The sequence below is a fragment of the Excalfactoria chinensis genome, chromosome 1 (genome assembly GCF_039878825.1).
Source record: "Excalfactoria chinensis isolate bCotChi1 chromosome 1, bCotChi1.hap2, whole genome shotgun sequence".
NCBI lineage: Eukaryota > Metazoa > Chordata > Aves > Galliformes > Phasianidae > Excalfactoria > Excalfactoria chinensis.
In genome coordinates, this window is record NC_092825.1 from 167,464,928 (window position 1) to 167,480,433 (window position 15,506).

Here is a 15,506-nt window from a genome sequence, read left to right on the forward strand (position 1 = left end):
GTAACTTCAAATCCAAAACATTTAATATATGGTACCACAAACACAAAAGTGTTTCAACAATTATTTCATTAAAACCTGGTACAAAACCATCTCAAAGAGGCATTTTCATGGCTAAAAATTTTAGAAGGAGAAAAGATTTTGAGTGGAGCACATATTATTCTGGAAGCAAATCCTCTCCTAGTTCTTCATCAGCAAAGTCATCTTCCTCTGTTCTTTTCCTTGCTGCAGTTTTAGGTCTTTCTGCTTGTGGGCCAAGTGGGTCTATGTAGGAAGCATCTGGGATTTAAACAAGTACATTGGAAACAGTTATCTGCAAGTACTTGTAGCTTGGTTTTAAACACCTCTCATCAAACACGAGACTGCTTTCTAACATATCAAACATCTGGAAAGGTTTCTTCTTTGAAATGCAGACTGGAAAGATCACTGAAGGAGAAGATCCCACATTTGGATTCTTAAGAGATTTTTTCCTGACCAAACCTTGCAGCAGACAAACAGTAACATCAATGAATGTTTAGTTGGGCCACATTCCTTAATATGTACAGATCCTTTAAAGTGAGCTCTGAACTAATTGTGCAATTACTGCACTTGCTCTTCCAATAACACAATTTCTCTACTTCCCCACTCTCTGAGGGTCTGGGAAGTCACAAAGTGCAAGATGCCCACTTGCCTATTTCTTTACTGCTGCTGCTTTCATAGGGCTCACTGGTTCCAGGCAAAGCTTTTAGTTTGGCACTCAGTCTTTCCCCTTTGCTACCAGCATCTGGAAGGCAAAAATAAATTAATAAATTATATATATATATATATACTTAAAAATAGTGAAAAGGCAAGGAACATGTTGTCATGTGCTGTGAAATCAGGATACAACAACAACATAACTTCATTACTTTCTTTCAAACAAGATTTGGGTGAAACCATCCTTTTACGATGGAGTCAGGACTCATTTGTAGCAGCCATTATCAAAACACACCAGGCACCGTGCGATGCTTTTTGTTTTTGGCTTTTAACTTTGCAGTAAACACATCAGACTATTTCTACTTCCAATGCTGACGTCTCAGTTGCTTACAAGTTAAAGTCACACGCTGGAGCTAAAACCATGGCGGTAAACATAAAGCGTGGTCACACTGCATCCAGCTCCCTTTATAAATGTAAAACATTTGTTTAATGGCCGGTTTTACATGGCAGAGGAATGAATAAAACAACATGCTGCAAAAGTAACCCCAGCTTGGAATAATCCTATTTAAAGGAGCAATACCTCTAGCTAAGAAAATGTTAAACTGCTCTGTTTTTATATGTCCAACTTAGGAAGATACTCCTATGTACAACAATACAAGCCTTTAAAGCCAATACATTTATGTTTATATTTAAACAAATGCCATCGCTTTCGATTACAGTGATGAGATTAATGCATCAGACACTGTTTGAGCATCACACAATAGACATTAATAGAATTTTGGCAGTCCGATTGATCAAATGTTTAATAACGAAGCACACACTCAGCCAATGCTTCTGAAGACTACAGAAGTTTCATCAAATCCAGAACGTATTTAAATGCAGCTCTTGGCACCTTTCACATTAGGGATGAAGGCACCGTCCTTGGCGAAGAAAAGGGCTTTGGTTGGAGTTAACCAGCAGGCTTGGACTAGATGATCTGCAGAGCTCCCTTCCAGCCCCTACAGTTCTATGATTCTGTGACCCAGAAGAAGAATACTGTCAGTGTAGCACCACACTATTATGTAAAAACCAAGGAAAGAAGTGGGAATCTGGTGTAATTTTTCTTTAATGGTTACTTTTAACTCCACCAAAGTTCATTTTGCTTTGAAAAAAAAAATAAATCAAAGCAAAACTTCTCAACTGTTGACCACAAGTTGTTTCTGGTGTATCAGTTAAGCCAACTCCTCGGGTGAGTCCATGCGCAGCAAGCAGGTTAAGATGGCCACATCATTCAGGTATTTCACACACGATTACAAAAAGAACTTTTCTTGAAGGCACATGACGCAGCCAACAGAGCCATCCCAAAGCCATTTGAAATTAAGGAGGCACAAACAGGCACACAAGGAAAATAACAGCAATCACGCAGCACTTGCTGCAGAGTAACAGGAATAGTCTTTTGCCTCAACCGCAGTGAAGATTATTTGGGATGCTCAGTGCCCTGATATCCATCATATAGTAATATTATGCATATTAGTATGAAGAGGTTCCTATGAGATGCTAAAGGGTGTCTGAATACAGAATGTTTGCTTGGGATGGACAAACTCATTTCTCCTCTAACATCACCGAATGAAATAAGAGACATCTCAGTTCTTCTCATGGCTTGTTTTTTTTCCCCCCAAATGCATCTGGATAGGCTTAGGTACCAGGGAGAGTACACAACGCTCAGCCTTTCATCTACTGAACCCTATACTGCTTCTCTGGGCTCCTGTCCGAGACATCACGACTCCTCATGTACAACTGCCTTCTCATCTGGTACAACACTCCCCATTCAGAGAGCAGGGCAAATGCAGAGACCAAGTAAACACTGCTACGGTAAGGTATTCCTTAAGGTCACACTTTCACTTATCTATGAAAGGCCTTGTGGTCTTGGACTGCAGAAATCCCTTATAGCAGTAAGAACCGTAATGCCCAGACTTCCAAGTGCTGGATGTTAGTATCACCTCTCTGCAAAACTCAAAGAAAGCGAGGGAACAAGATTATTAAAGAGGAAATTGTTGACAACTGCTGAAACTCAGACGTGCTGTTAAAAATCCTGCAGGCTTTTTTGCCTTTTTTTTTTTTTAATTACCAAAAATGTTAAGGGTATGTACTAATGCAATCCTCTTCTAACATGAATCACAAAGATCCCAAATCAATAATCTGATATTCATGTAGAGAAGAAACTTTTTGCATTTATAGAGAGAATGTGTTCAGTTTTGGTAAGCAGTTTAGATGTAATGCTTATTCCTCTCACAACACAAGAGTAGACTTTAACACTGACACTCACATAGACGTTAGTTTTCTTGGTCACTTTTCTTCCATTCCGTGCACTATCCGTGCATATTCTATTCATACTCTTCAAAGTACGGTTTGAAGCACCTCATGCTTCTCCTGTTTTAATGCGTATCGACAAAGCAAGGTTCTAAGCACACACCTTGCTGACTTCTCTTTCCTCTTGGCTTCCTTCTCTGAGCAATTTTAAATTACATTTCCTAAAACAAGGAAGTCTGAGCTATTAATATTCCTACTACGAGCACAGGGGATAAATACTCGGAGAAAAACCTTCTCCTGGGGATGCCAGGCACAGGGCTGGTAAGAGGAAAGAAAGAAAACAAGCAGCATATCTAAAATTTTGGGAATGCATACACACTTCATTTGGCTAGTAAGTACTTTCATTTAGCCAGTAAGTAATAAACTAAGCAGGATTCCATGCCTCACTGCATTTAGTAATGATGACAAATCTCCCATACAATGAAGGAAAATTATCCCTTTTGGTCTTGGCAACAACGCTGGAAGAGATGAAACTCAAAATGTGTACAAATGTTTCTCTTCTTGTAATGAAGACAGTAGCATTTCAAATGCATATTATGATCTTGAAATACAGTGATTCTTGTTTATACTTCACGTGTGTCTCCAAGCAAGCTGTATGCAGATGCTTCTTATGCTGTAAAATACAGATTCATAACCCAGGTGAATAAGGCCCAACACTGGCTCAAATGATTTTTCAGTCTTTGGCTTTCCCTCAGTCTTCCTCAAGACTACACGAGCTACAGTGTAGTCCTTAACATTTATTGCCATGACTTCTTCACTGATAATGTTCCCCAGGTTAAAAAGATGTAATGTCTTTGACTCCATTAAGATACAGACAGATATCTATATAAAGATATACAATTTACATCATACAAGATAGGTATTATATATATGATATAAATACATACACACACACTCACAACTTTTAATTAGGAATCTCGGAATCTCAACACAAAGTTTACTCCAGGCTCAGTACAGGACCTTCTTTGTACCTCTGCTTGTTTTCTGAGTCATTTCCAGACAGGCTGGATCTTTGGCAACGACTTCATACAACAGAGGCTTCCCAAGCATGCCCTTACACAGGCTGGTTCCCAAAATGTTTTTTTCCATTCTTCCACGAATTTGACACTGTACCTTGAGCATCACACTAAGAATTATCGACAGGACAAGTTCTACGTTAGTTGTGATCTTGATTATCTTCTTGTACTCTTTTATGTTTACAACTGCTCTTCTCCAGTTACTCTGACTGGGGAGGGGAAGTAATCCCTTGGAATTAGTAGAGTCTGCAGTCAAACTTCCTGATGTGCTCAACATTTTTCTCTTCCCAATAACATTTTAAAGGTATTTCTGTCTTTAAAGAAAGGATCGACTTAGTTGTCACTTATATTCTCTCTGATATTGATTCTACCTTTTTTGTATGTTTTTACTACGACAGGCAGAAAAAAGATTGCTGTAAGAAAACAGACCCTTTGTGCCATTTTCCTGGATGCCTGATGCAGTGTTTTGCACAGCAGTGACTACCCTTACCTACTCTTCATTGCTGTTCATTGTAAGCCAAAGTGAACCTCTGCTCTGTGATAAAAATCTGTCCCAAAGCTCTCTCATGCTGCTGTCTTACTCGCACCTCTAGCTGACTGTCTCATCAGAGTGCTTCTGCAACAAAAGAGAGCCCAGACATCTCCATCCCTTCCTGTTACCAAAAGTAAGGAACTTCACCCCAAGAATTACTTGGCCTAAGGCCCAGAACAGGTAAAATTAAATTCTAGGGGAATTCTAATTTTCCTACATAACAAGCAATGATTTCAAAGCTTCTCTGGTGAAACTGCTGAGCTAAAAAAAAAGGAATGAGAACTCATGAGAATCCAGTACCAATTGTTAACCCTTAGAGAACTCAGTAGAGCATCTTCCTGAATGCCAAAGCATTCTAAAATATTCCTTCCAATACGATGCTAGTAATTTTCATGACCCTATCGAATTGGATCAGTGTTTTAATCAATGGATAAATAAAATTACCAGTTAGTTACCAGTAAAGAAAAAAATGCATGAAGTGTTTCACTGAAAAAGGAAGAGAATACAACTAAGAATTTCTAGGTGAGATCTTTTGTGATACTGAGTGATGTAAAATAAAAATGAAAGCAGAATACCAATGCATAACTTCCTATTTGGGTCAAGATGGACTTTATTCCAGCTGGCCAAAGTAGCCAGAAGTCTGGTAGTTTCCTTAGAACAGCAGAGGGGAACAGTCAGGTTTAACAGTATAATGTCTCATACATTTATTAATGGGAGGGAAGAATCATGAGCTCTGTAATATGTGGGCTGCCCAGTAGGGAAAAGACTACACAGGCAAGCTTCCAGATTTACCTTCCTACAGCTCTACATTTAAGAAACTCAGCATTGTGAATCTACAGGAGCAGAGAGTCTTAACAGTCAAGAGAACGAGCTTTTCTCTAAGCCTCTAGCACTTCATCTCTGCCATGCTGGGAAAAGAGGAAGAAAGAGCAAGAAGGTAACACAGGGGTCTTCCAATTACAGGGTTGGTAGCACAACATAGACTCTTGAACACACAACAAACACTACTTGATTATTACTCAATGCTTATTTGTGTGCATTTATAAATGCAAGGAGGTTCTATAAACATTTTAAGAAAAACTATTTTCTTTGAAATCCCGACAGGCCTGATATTTAAGCAGAGGCATTAAGTACTTACCTCCACCAGCACTTCCTTCCCTGCGGTTACGTGCACTGCCATCTCTGCCAGATTTAATGCGCTGCAGAACAGTGAAACAGGTTTAAAAAGAACAGAACAGAACTCCCATTTACTAATGTATGCTAGAAATAATTATTAAAAACTCAACCTAGCTTATTACTAGAACAGGAGAAGAACATTAAATTACGTTTATCCCACTGTAAGTAATAAACTCTATGCTTTCAGAGCACAGAATTATCCCAAAATCAGTGTTAAGGCCAATGTTTATGTAAAACTGGAGTCCTGTGAAATTCAAACAGACTATCTCGATAAATTGTTTTTCTTCAGATAAAATTTATACAAGGAACGTGCATAAAAATACTCCAGATGAACCTCTGTGAAGTACAGCTGAAAAAACAGGCAACACAGCCCTCCTTGCATGAGTTCAAAGTAGCCTCTGCCCATTAACATCTTGCAAATCCCACAGGCGTATTATTAGTGTAACGTTTCAAGGGAGGGGGGAAGTAGGGAGATGTATGAAAAGATCTATTCACCCCATAGGTCTTAAACTTTGGATACCTGGCATGGCACTGCAATTTACAGCAAAACTTAATTTGCTGTTGAGTGTTAAATGGAAGATAAAGGCGAAGGCAAATACTTCAAAAACTATGCTTAAAAACTCAGCTCTTGCTCAGAAGACGGTACCACGAACATCTTCCAGCTGTGTTTTATTTAGAGCTATTTGAAAACCCTGACAGTTTATCAAAGCAATACCTCTGCATCACATGGCAGAAATGGCTTCTCCTGGCTGAACACCAAAGTTCTCATACACATATACTGTCAGTTACAAGATGGCACATCTCGGATAGGGGCTGTTTTATGGCCAGATACAAATAGTCAGCATTTCAGGCACTCAGCTGCCAATAAAAGTCATCTCTGTATCCTACAGAATTCAGGTTCTGCTTAAAACGTGTGCACGCTACTTAACCACATGCTTGGGACAATTGCTGTAGCTTCTTCACTCATTTTTCACCAGAAAAGTAACACGGAGTCTGGCAAAGTTGGAACAACCCAGATGTGGAAGAACTTCCAAGCTTCTCGCCAACAGAAAAAGGAACAACCTTTACATCAAAATTCACAGGAGTCAGACAGGAAAGCAGCATGCCTAGCGTGAAACCTGGAACGGTGCTGGAACTATCCAGCCTGGGACCAGAATCCTTGTACTCTCTATTTCTTTTGGGAAACCTTCAAGTCTGGAATATGCTCTCTCAGTTCTGGGCTAAGCATCCCGTTCGTGCTTTGGGAAGAATGTTCAGCCTGTCCAGGCAGTGAAGGACAGACAAGAGTACAGCAGCACAAGTTCAGCCTTTGTCTATCAGAGGGACGCAGTCCCTACATGATAGAGCCGTGGTGGTGTTTACATCCTTGGACTTTACTCCCACAGTGTTGCAGAAGTACTAAAGCTGAAGCGTACGACTAATCCCTGTGCAGTTCCAACTGAGTAAAAAGCAGATACTTAAAATAGGTCCAGTCACTTCCACCCCCAACATTTCTCTCTTAAGACTGCAAAAGAAAGGTAGGTTGGTGAGTCCAGATGTAGGTGCCTGAAGGCAAACACAGCAAGTCCCCCGTGGTGGCACCCAATCAGTCCCACTTTTTCAGTCATTAAGCTCACTTAAAGGAAATAAATGGTAATGTATGTACACATGGGAGCCACGGAGGTTGAGTGAACTTCTACACTAATACCTGCCTTTTTTTTTTTTACACTGAAACATGAAAAAGAAATATTAATGCTGTTAAAAAAAAAAAGACACGAAGGTTACAGCAAAAATCCAATACTGTGAGAGACAGGGAGAAAAACTTCTACAGTGAATGAAGGCCACAGATGTTCCCAGATTCTTGTCTGGAAGTATTTAACAACTTGCCCATATTGGAGACCGAGTGAAGAAAGAACTCCAGAATATTTCTTTTGGTATAAACTCCATGTGGATAAACTTCTTCTGGCAAAACGGTGCCAGAACAGCAAATTTTGATACATTTCCATGCAGATACAAAGTCAGTGCTCAAACTTTGAAAAGCAAGTATATTACAGCGCCATTCACCCTTATGGTCTTTGCTGTGTGCAACTGACAATCCAGGTGTTAGTTGAAAGCTGTGAGCAGGAATTGTGTTATATCTGGTTTTGTTAACTGAAACCAGTGCTCCTACTAGAAATCTACGCAGTGAAATATTAACCCTTGATCATTTTAGAGCTCGAAATATAGTTTACACGTGCACGAATGACAGAAGGCGTTCCTTAAGACAAAAAGACCCAGTCATTCCCAAAGCCGGATGGTGGCAGACATAAGAACAACTTCCCACCCCCCAGAACAACAAAACACCAAAACCAAGGGATGGAAACCCAGATGTAACACCAACAACAAAAAACAGCACTGGTGTTGAGACTCTCTTGCACAACTGGATTCCACTAAGATCTCTATCATTCACTTAGTACTCAGTGAAATCCCTTAACTCAGTGTAGTCAGAACAAAAAAACCCAACATTTTAAGCATAATTAATGCGCTACTAAACTACCAGTTCTTAAATAACTTTAACAATATAATCATATAAATATTTACTGTTAGCTTTTTCCTCACCAGACAGTACAGAAATACATCCAGGAAGGACCAATCAAGCTTCCACCAGGAAATAAGCATTTAGAATTTTGACACGACATTTTTTCCCCACATATTTAATTATCAGTTTTCTTAAGAGAAAGATACTTGTTTCCTTAGAACCCTCAACATTGACAGATGAATGATTATTCATTCATATAAACATAATTAAATCTTCACTGGAAAAAACAAACAAACAAAACCACTGGAATTCTGTACCAAGCATGAGATTACTTCTGCACCTCTAGGAACCTCTCTCACCATCTAAGGTAACTGAGCATTTAACTGGTTTCACAGCTGAACTTTCCTGCGTACAGCACTGAGGAATTGGATGTTATTGCAGAGAACTCTGGCTGTCACTGACTTCATAGTGAGATTGTCTAGAAACTAAGGAAAGCCTGTTTAACACACTTCAGAGAGGTCTCCATTCAGAGTTCTGTAGCGTAGGAATATCTGGTTATCTGCTTTGCATACTGATGCCATTATGCAAGAGACATGGATGAACACTAGCCCAGTGTATCTGATCCCCTACATTTGCAAACTGCCTTCTCGTGTCCATTTTCAGAAAGCATTAAGATTTACATTTACAGAAAATCCAAACCACCACACTTCAAATGGCCCACAGAGCAGGCTTGTAGCATAAAGTTGGAATCCTTTGAACAGCATTCCCCCGTCTGAGTTCTTTTCATTTTTGAAATGCTCCAGTCTACTCATGCATACTTAGACTCTCTGGAATTGAAGTAAAACTGCAGTAACTGAGGATGTATTTACACATTATCCAACACTGAAAAGGAGCCAGTAAGTCTTACTAGCACAACATAAATTAGGTAAAACTTCAATGTGCCCTAATGTGACAACGTAGTTTTCATACAATTCACTGGAAAGAAAGAGCAAACTTGAGTATACTGCAGCTCTGTAACACAGACAATGCTTTCCAATTAAGAAGCTGATTTTAATTTTAAAATCTTAGTTTACCACAGGAATAACAAGAAAATTAAGAACACACACTGCTCTGAATGCAACGCAAGTTGTGATTTCACACCTTTCACAGCTTGTAACTTTTCCATGGAAATTCTTTCTCAGTTTAACATAAATGATTTACTTCATGCTTATGTAACCTGCTAATGTTGCGGTCCTGTAATAGCAAAAAGGAGTTCTACAACACGGAGAAATTCTTGCACTCCCCTCTCTCTCTATAGCTGCATTATTGCTTGGCTGGTAAATATACTTTTCACGCTCTGGCAAAGCAGTAGGAAAGACGACATTCCAGAGGAGCTGAATTATGCGTGTGGCTCCAGCGTTCCCAACACATCCACATCATCTATCTTTCCCTAATATTGAAGATCACCGGAAATCCAGTGCTCAACAAACATTCCGACAGATTTAATGCTGACCGCTAATTTAAAACTAAAGAACCCAAACCACAGAATATGAGCCTCTCCAAACCTGGAATTTAATACATATTTTATTTTAAAGTGCCATCAATGCTGTCTTAGCTTTGTCTGTGGTATGTGGACTGTATTGCAGAAAGAAACAGGCTTACCTGCTCTCTTATCTCCTTTAATTTTTCCACTTTCTTGAGTTTTGTCATGTATTCTTGGACTTCTTTCAGTCCCATATCTGTGCAGAGACGAACTAAAAATCGGAGGCCTAATTGAAGAACAAACCATTGTGAGAAAAAGGCTTACAAGCAGCTCAAACTACAAGTGCACCCTACCCAAACCAGACATACTGAATGGAGGTACAGACCACTGCAAACAGCTAGGAATACAAGATGATTCCAAATTCAACATCGCTATGAAAGTTATGATACTGTGGAAAAATGTAACACTTCCTGTGTTCCAGCATCTATACCCACCAACAGAACAAACATCATTTATATAAGTTGAAGATGCGAAAGATGCTCAATTCTTTTAGCTCAGAATGCTTGACAAACGTTTTGGAAACTGAAAAGTATAATAATAGTATTAACTTATGTCTGAGGAGCCACTATCAATAGCGTTTTCTTAGAAATAATTTTATAAATGCCAAGTGAATCACAATGGTTTGCAGTCTTTGGGTTGCTTGGTTTTGTTTTTTTTGTTGTTGCCCTAGTCAATTTACAAAGCAAAGGCACTCTATAGAATAAAAAACCACGAAGATCAAATATAACTGCACAATGGAAACAAAAGGATCCCTAAAACCAGTCGTTGGAGATGCTGAACCAAACTCTGAAAACATTGATGTTGCTCCTACATGTTTGTCAGCATCCCTCTGAGGTAGAAATAAACATGAACAAAACACTTCCCTCTTGACATCTTTCACAGATATATGGTTTTTAATCGTTACTATTTTTGTGCTAGGTCAGCTTTCTGCTGCTTTAAGGGAGCTGCACTTGTTTGCTGAGGGATCGGGTCAGCATCAGAACCAGCATAAGGAAGAAAGCTGGGAGGATACGGCCAGAACGGGAAGTGTGAAAAGCTGTTATTTCAGCAGTAGAAAACTTTCAGATCAGTTAAACTTCTTGTCCAGCCGCTGCCTCTATTTTCTAATTTGTTGAAACACCGTTCAGCAAAACAGTGGCATTTCTAGAAGGTTTTCACATACTCCAGGTGACCAATGAGAACGTGACATTTCACCTACAACCCTGAGAAATCCTAGTACTGAATTTCTCTTGTACAACAGAACTGTATGTTTCCTCTTCAAAAGTAGGTTTGTCAAAGCAAAATGATACAATTTTATTTTAAAACGCAGTAGAAACTCTTCCCGTTTAAATTTAAAAGTGTAGGTTTGTTGGTGATAACCTTGTAATTTGGAATTAGGATGGAAGTGTGAGATGTAGGAGGACACTGGCATCCAGTAACAGCCCAGTTTCCTAAAGGGCTTCTTCATTTAGACTGCAGGGTGACAGCTTCAGTAAAACATCCTGCTCTTCAAAGCTGTTTCCTGTAAGTGCAGTTTGAAATTCTCTGAGACTACTTGACCCACTGTACTTAGGAACTCCCTACGTCCTTTCAGAAGGACAGGCCGTGGTAAAAATTTTACTAGATCATTTGTCCCTACCTGGAAATTTACAGCAGAAGTTTCACCTAGTGGGGACTAGAACTAAAAAGGTTTTAATCTCATGATAAAACAATGAACATAATTATAAAATGCAGCAAGTATGCAAGAAAATGAGCTCAGCCAGTCAACTACAGTTAGCCCATTTTCATATTTCTTCTTCAGCATCACCCTAATACTTCTTAAGTCACATGTTGGTGTTGCCGCAAACAAACAATAATCCAATCTGGGGGCATCAGCAGGAATTAAAATGTTAGTTCAGAACAATATCTGGGTATGAAAACTACTTACAACATATGGATCGCCAACAAACATATTTAAAGTAACAAAGTTTTCTTTGATGGTTGTACCACTCAGTGAAACAACTTACATTCAACATTCTCCGGGAATTTTTGGTGAATGACTTTGTATTTCTCTAGAGCTTTCTGGTAGTTACCTGTAAACAAAACACGTTTCCTACCAACATTAGCACACATTAAAAAAGAAAAATATACGTATATACATATATATATACATCTGAAGAGGAATTTATACAGTTCGACACCACTCCTTTAGTTTTAATACATGATTTAATATTATAAGATCAAATTTGAGAAATCCAAGCTTAGCATTCAGTAAATACTACACAACAGCAAAAACTGGAAGCATCTGAGTAAGAAACTGCACATTAAAACTTCCTGTTGTTTGTGCAATGCGTATACTACTTCAATACCTGAAAAATTACACCTAGTGTTGAAAATGAATGGGAATTAAGCAACTTTAAAATCTAATGACTACACTAGATCTGATGGTATGATAATTACATTACAAAACTTGGAGAAAATAATTTATGTTGTTCTCTCTTTATTTTAATTACTTAAGAGCACAAGGAACGTTTCACGCCTGTCAGAACAGGCATATTTCTCAGACTTAAAGGAGAAGTCACACTTCACTGCACACACACAGAAAATCTGTAACAAAATAATATGCAACTGAAAGTTGAAACAAAATTTAGGACCAGTACTCACAGGAGACAGAAAAGATCAAAAGGAAAAAGAAATCAAAACATTCATCAAAACAAAACAATTTTTCAGCTAACTGCAAAAAATGTTGCTGAGCTCACCGCTTCTCCGATAGCAACTGGCAACCATCAGCTGCCACTTCACTTGTGTAGGTCTGCACATAAAGAAGACAAGGTTGTGCACATGGTAAGCACGTAATAAATAGGCAATATTCTGCATAGCATTTGTAAAAACCTGCTATTAAACTCCTCTTAAACACTTCACCCCAGTATAGTCTCTTCCTAGGAAGCAGCTAACCTGGTCAGTTCGCACACAGTATATTTGCGTGCCATCTTCTTGTGTTCAGGACTCTAGGTTACTAGATGTAATTTTATTTCCAATCAGTAACGATACTTATTCAGCAATTTGTATCCCAACATTCATATTTACCATTAGCATACCTAGATTATTTTAATAACAAATAAACACCCAAATATCTATGCAGTGTTATTAATTAATAACAGCATAAACCACAGAGAAACCATTTCTGTATAAAAGACGGATGAAAATTACAGATAACCAGGAAGAATGTCATGTGTCAGTTTTTGAAAGCTCCTTTACAAGGTCCTGTACTCTGACTAAGCTTCTCCCATCTCTTCTAGGGTACATGTGGCTTAACAAGTATCAACTACTGTTGTGTGCCCCGGTGGCGCGGTGGTAGAATTGCTGCTTGCAACACTGGTGGCTCAGAGTTCGAATCCCCCCTGTGGCACAGGGGGTAGAAGTGCCGCTTCGCTACACAGAGGGCTCGAAACCCAGGAGTTGGACTCGATGATCTCTAAAGTCCCTTCCAACTTGCACGATACTGTGATACTGAAGTACTGGTTGCTCTTCATGCTATCTTCGAGATTTGCACAAATTTGTTTGCTGCACCAACTGGTTGCAGAACTGAAGAACACTGCATACTTTAGTATTTTACTGTACCTATAATTGCACATTTTTATATCCTTCTGTCGCAGGTTACCTAGATTTACCTGTGACAGACGCTGCTGCCCCTGGAAATGAAGGGAAGGAGGGGAATGGACAAATTCCTACATACAATATAATCTCAAGTTTAGTTACTTTAAATGAAAAGCTGGACGGACAGTAGAATCACATTAATTGCTTCCTACAGAAATAAGAGCTTGAAAACATTTTCATGAGGAGTGAAGGAGCCTCACGCAGAATGGAAGATAGCAGTCTTTGCATCTGAGGATCTGCATGCTGCCAATGCCACTTCCCCAAGTACTGAGTCAGACTGACAGTTAAGGTCAGGAACGTGCTCTTGATCTGATTATTTAGAATAAGTTAGTGTGATATCTCACTTAAGAGTAATGCGCTTGTCTCACAAGCTCACTTTTCTGACTTAGAATACAAATCATAGCCTACAGACTCACATTCGTAAGTACACCATATTTGGATAAAGGACGATTTCAGTAAATTCAAATATCTATATCAAAATCAATTTGATTTGCTAACCTACATCTACTATCCACTGTTAATTCTGCATGGCACACTTCTGCTTACTTACACGCTTATTTGTGATATCATTCCTATTATGGGAGTAGAACTTAGATGAAAAAGGAAAATGCAGCAAGAACATTTAAATATACATTTATCTAAACTATTGATTTCTCACTGTGTGATAAACAGAAAGGAAGTATTTCATGTAAAGCCATAGAGAAGGAAGTCTTGGTGACTTAGCAGAAACGGTCCCTACTTCATCACTATGTTTAACGACAGAGGATAGAAAAAAGAGGTTCTAATAGCCAATACCATCTTGGGCCCTTACTTAACATTGCAATAACACAGTAAGAATAAAAACACCCTGTAAACAAACAGAAATTTGGGGAAAATTAGATGATGTTCCAAAATAGTTTACTCTGATACTTGCTTGCAGTACAAAAATTATCCAATTAATTTATCTCTGAGTATAATTATGGATGTCTAATCACAAAACTTTTAAATAGATATAAAACAAAAATTACTTACAGGATAAGTGCTGCTCTTTCAAAGTACTCAATGGCTTTTTCACAAAACTGGGTGTCAATGCAATAGGCTCCGAGCCATTCAATGACTTCAATGTTTGAAGGGAAATACCGGTATGACTGGCAAAACAGAAAAGGTGAAAGAAACACAACTGTAGTGATAAACAACATCTTTATGTTACTTCTGGAATATCTGACTCAAGTGTTTAATTCCCCAGATGCCAAAAATATGCTGTATGTGAATGGAAGCAGTGTACTATGCTAAGCAATCCTGAGGAGGAAAAAAAAAACAGCATGGCAAGTCTTCTAATTACAGAATGCATTTTAGAAGTTACCTGAGATAAGTCTGTCACATTTTCCATCCAGCCTTACTTGAAGTACTACAGCCTGCAACAGCTGTTTACTTAGATCAGGTCTATGTGTGAACACATTACCTAAAATGTGAAACAATGCTACCTAATAGAATTTCACACTCAAATCTGTCTGATAGAAGACTGACTTAAAAGCTTTCTTTTCCAAGAAATGCATGTGTGTAAATAACATTTGCAGATTCTTAGAAATCTCCATTGAAACAGGCACCAAAATTATAATCACACACAACTCCACCAGTACTCAGAATTGCAACACTGGTCATCCTCACTTTATATGTACATAAAAAGAACTGCTGGAGTGCAAAGTGGCTTCTTGTCTTATTCCCACTTCTGAAACCAAAGGATCTCTAGAAATCACAGCCAGTACCACAGTTTGAAAAGAGAGAGGATGTCTAATTTTAGGCAACTGTGCATACATAACGTACAGCAATCAAATACAGACACATAGATTTATATCCATATCCACCACACGGGTATACCTTCCAACTAATGCCGACAAGTTTAGCACCTTTAAAATCACATTTATTGTATCCATTTTTAATCCTGAGTCTCAGATTGAGTTTTAAATTGAAACTGATAGGGGCCGATGTAAATAACGACCACTTGACAAAGAAAAGTTGGAGGTCATACACCAGGTGGAAACACAGACTGTGCTTCCTTGGGACCTGACTACAAAGACCAGATTTTGTCAACTACCTGCAACCCCCACCCCTGGCAAAGGTCATTCTTTCTTCTTTTGGATGACATTT

The 15,506-nt window shown here is 38.7% G+C and overlaps 1 protein-coding gene across 1 annotated transcript in view; it reads right to left on the minus strand.

Moving 5' to 3' along the window:
• LOC140247171 (intraflagellar transport protein 88 homolog) overlaps window positions 1-15,506 on the minus strand; it is a 31,530-nt gene continuing 16,024 nt past the window's right edge. The window contains exons 19-25 of the mRNA XM_072326568.1: window positions 14,391-14,506; window positions 12,482-12,534; window positions 11,750-11,815; window positions 9,884-9,990; window positions 5,708-5,768; window positions 668-760; window positions 1-276 (exon numbers count right to left, since the gene is read on the minus strand). Of these exons, the coding sequence (XP_072182669.1) occupies window positions 155-276; window positions 668-760; window positions 5,708-5,768; window positions 9,884-9,990; window positions 11,750-11,815; window positions 12,482-12,534; window positions 14,391-14,506 (618 nt within the window). The 3' untranslated portion in view covers window positions 1-154. The remainder of the gene's footprint in view (window positions 277-667; window positions 761-5,707; window positions 5,769-9,883; window positions 9,991-11,749; window positions 11,816-12,481; window positions 12,535-14,390; window positions 14,507-15,506) is intronic.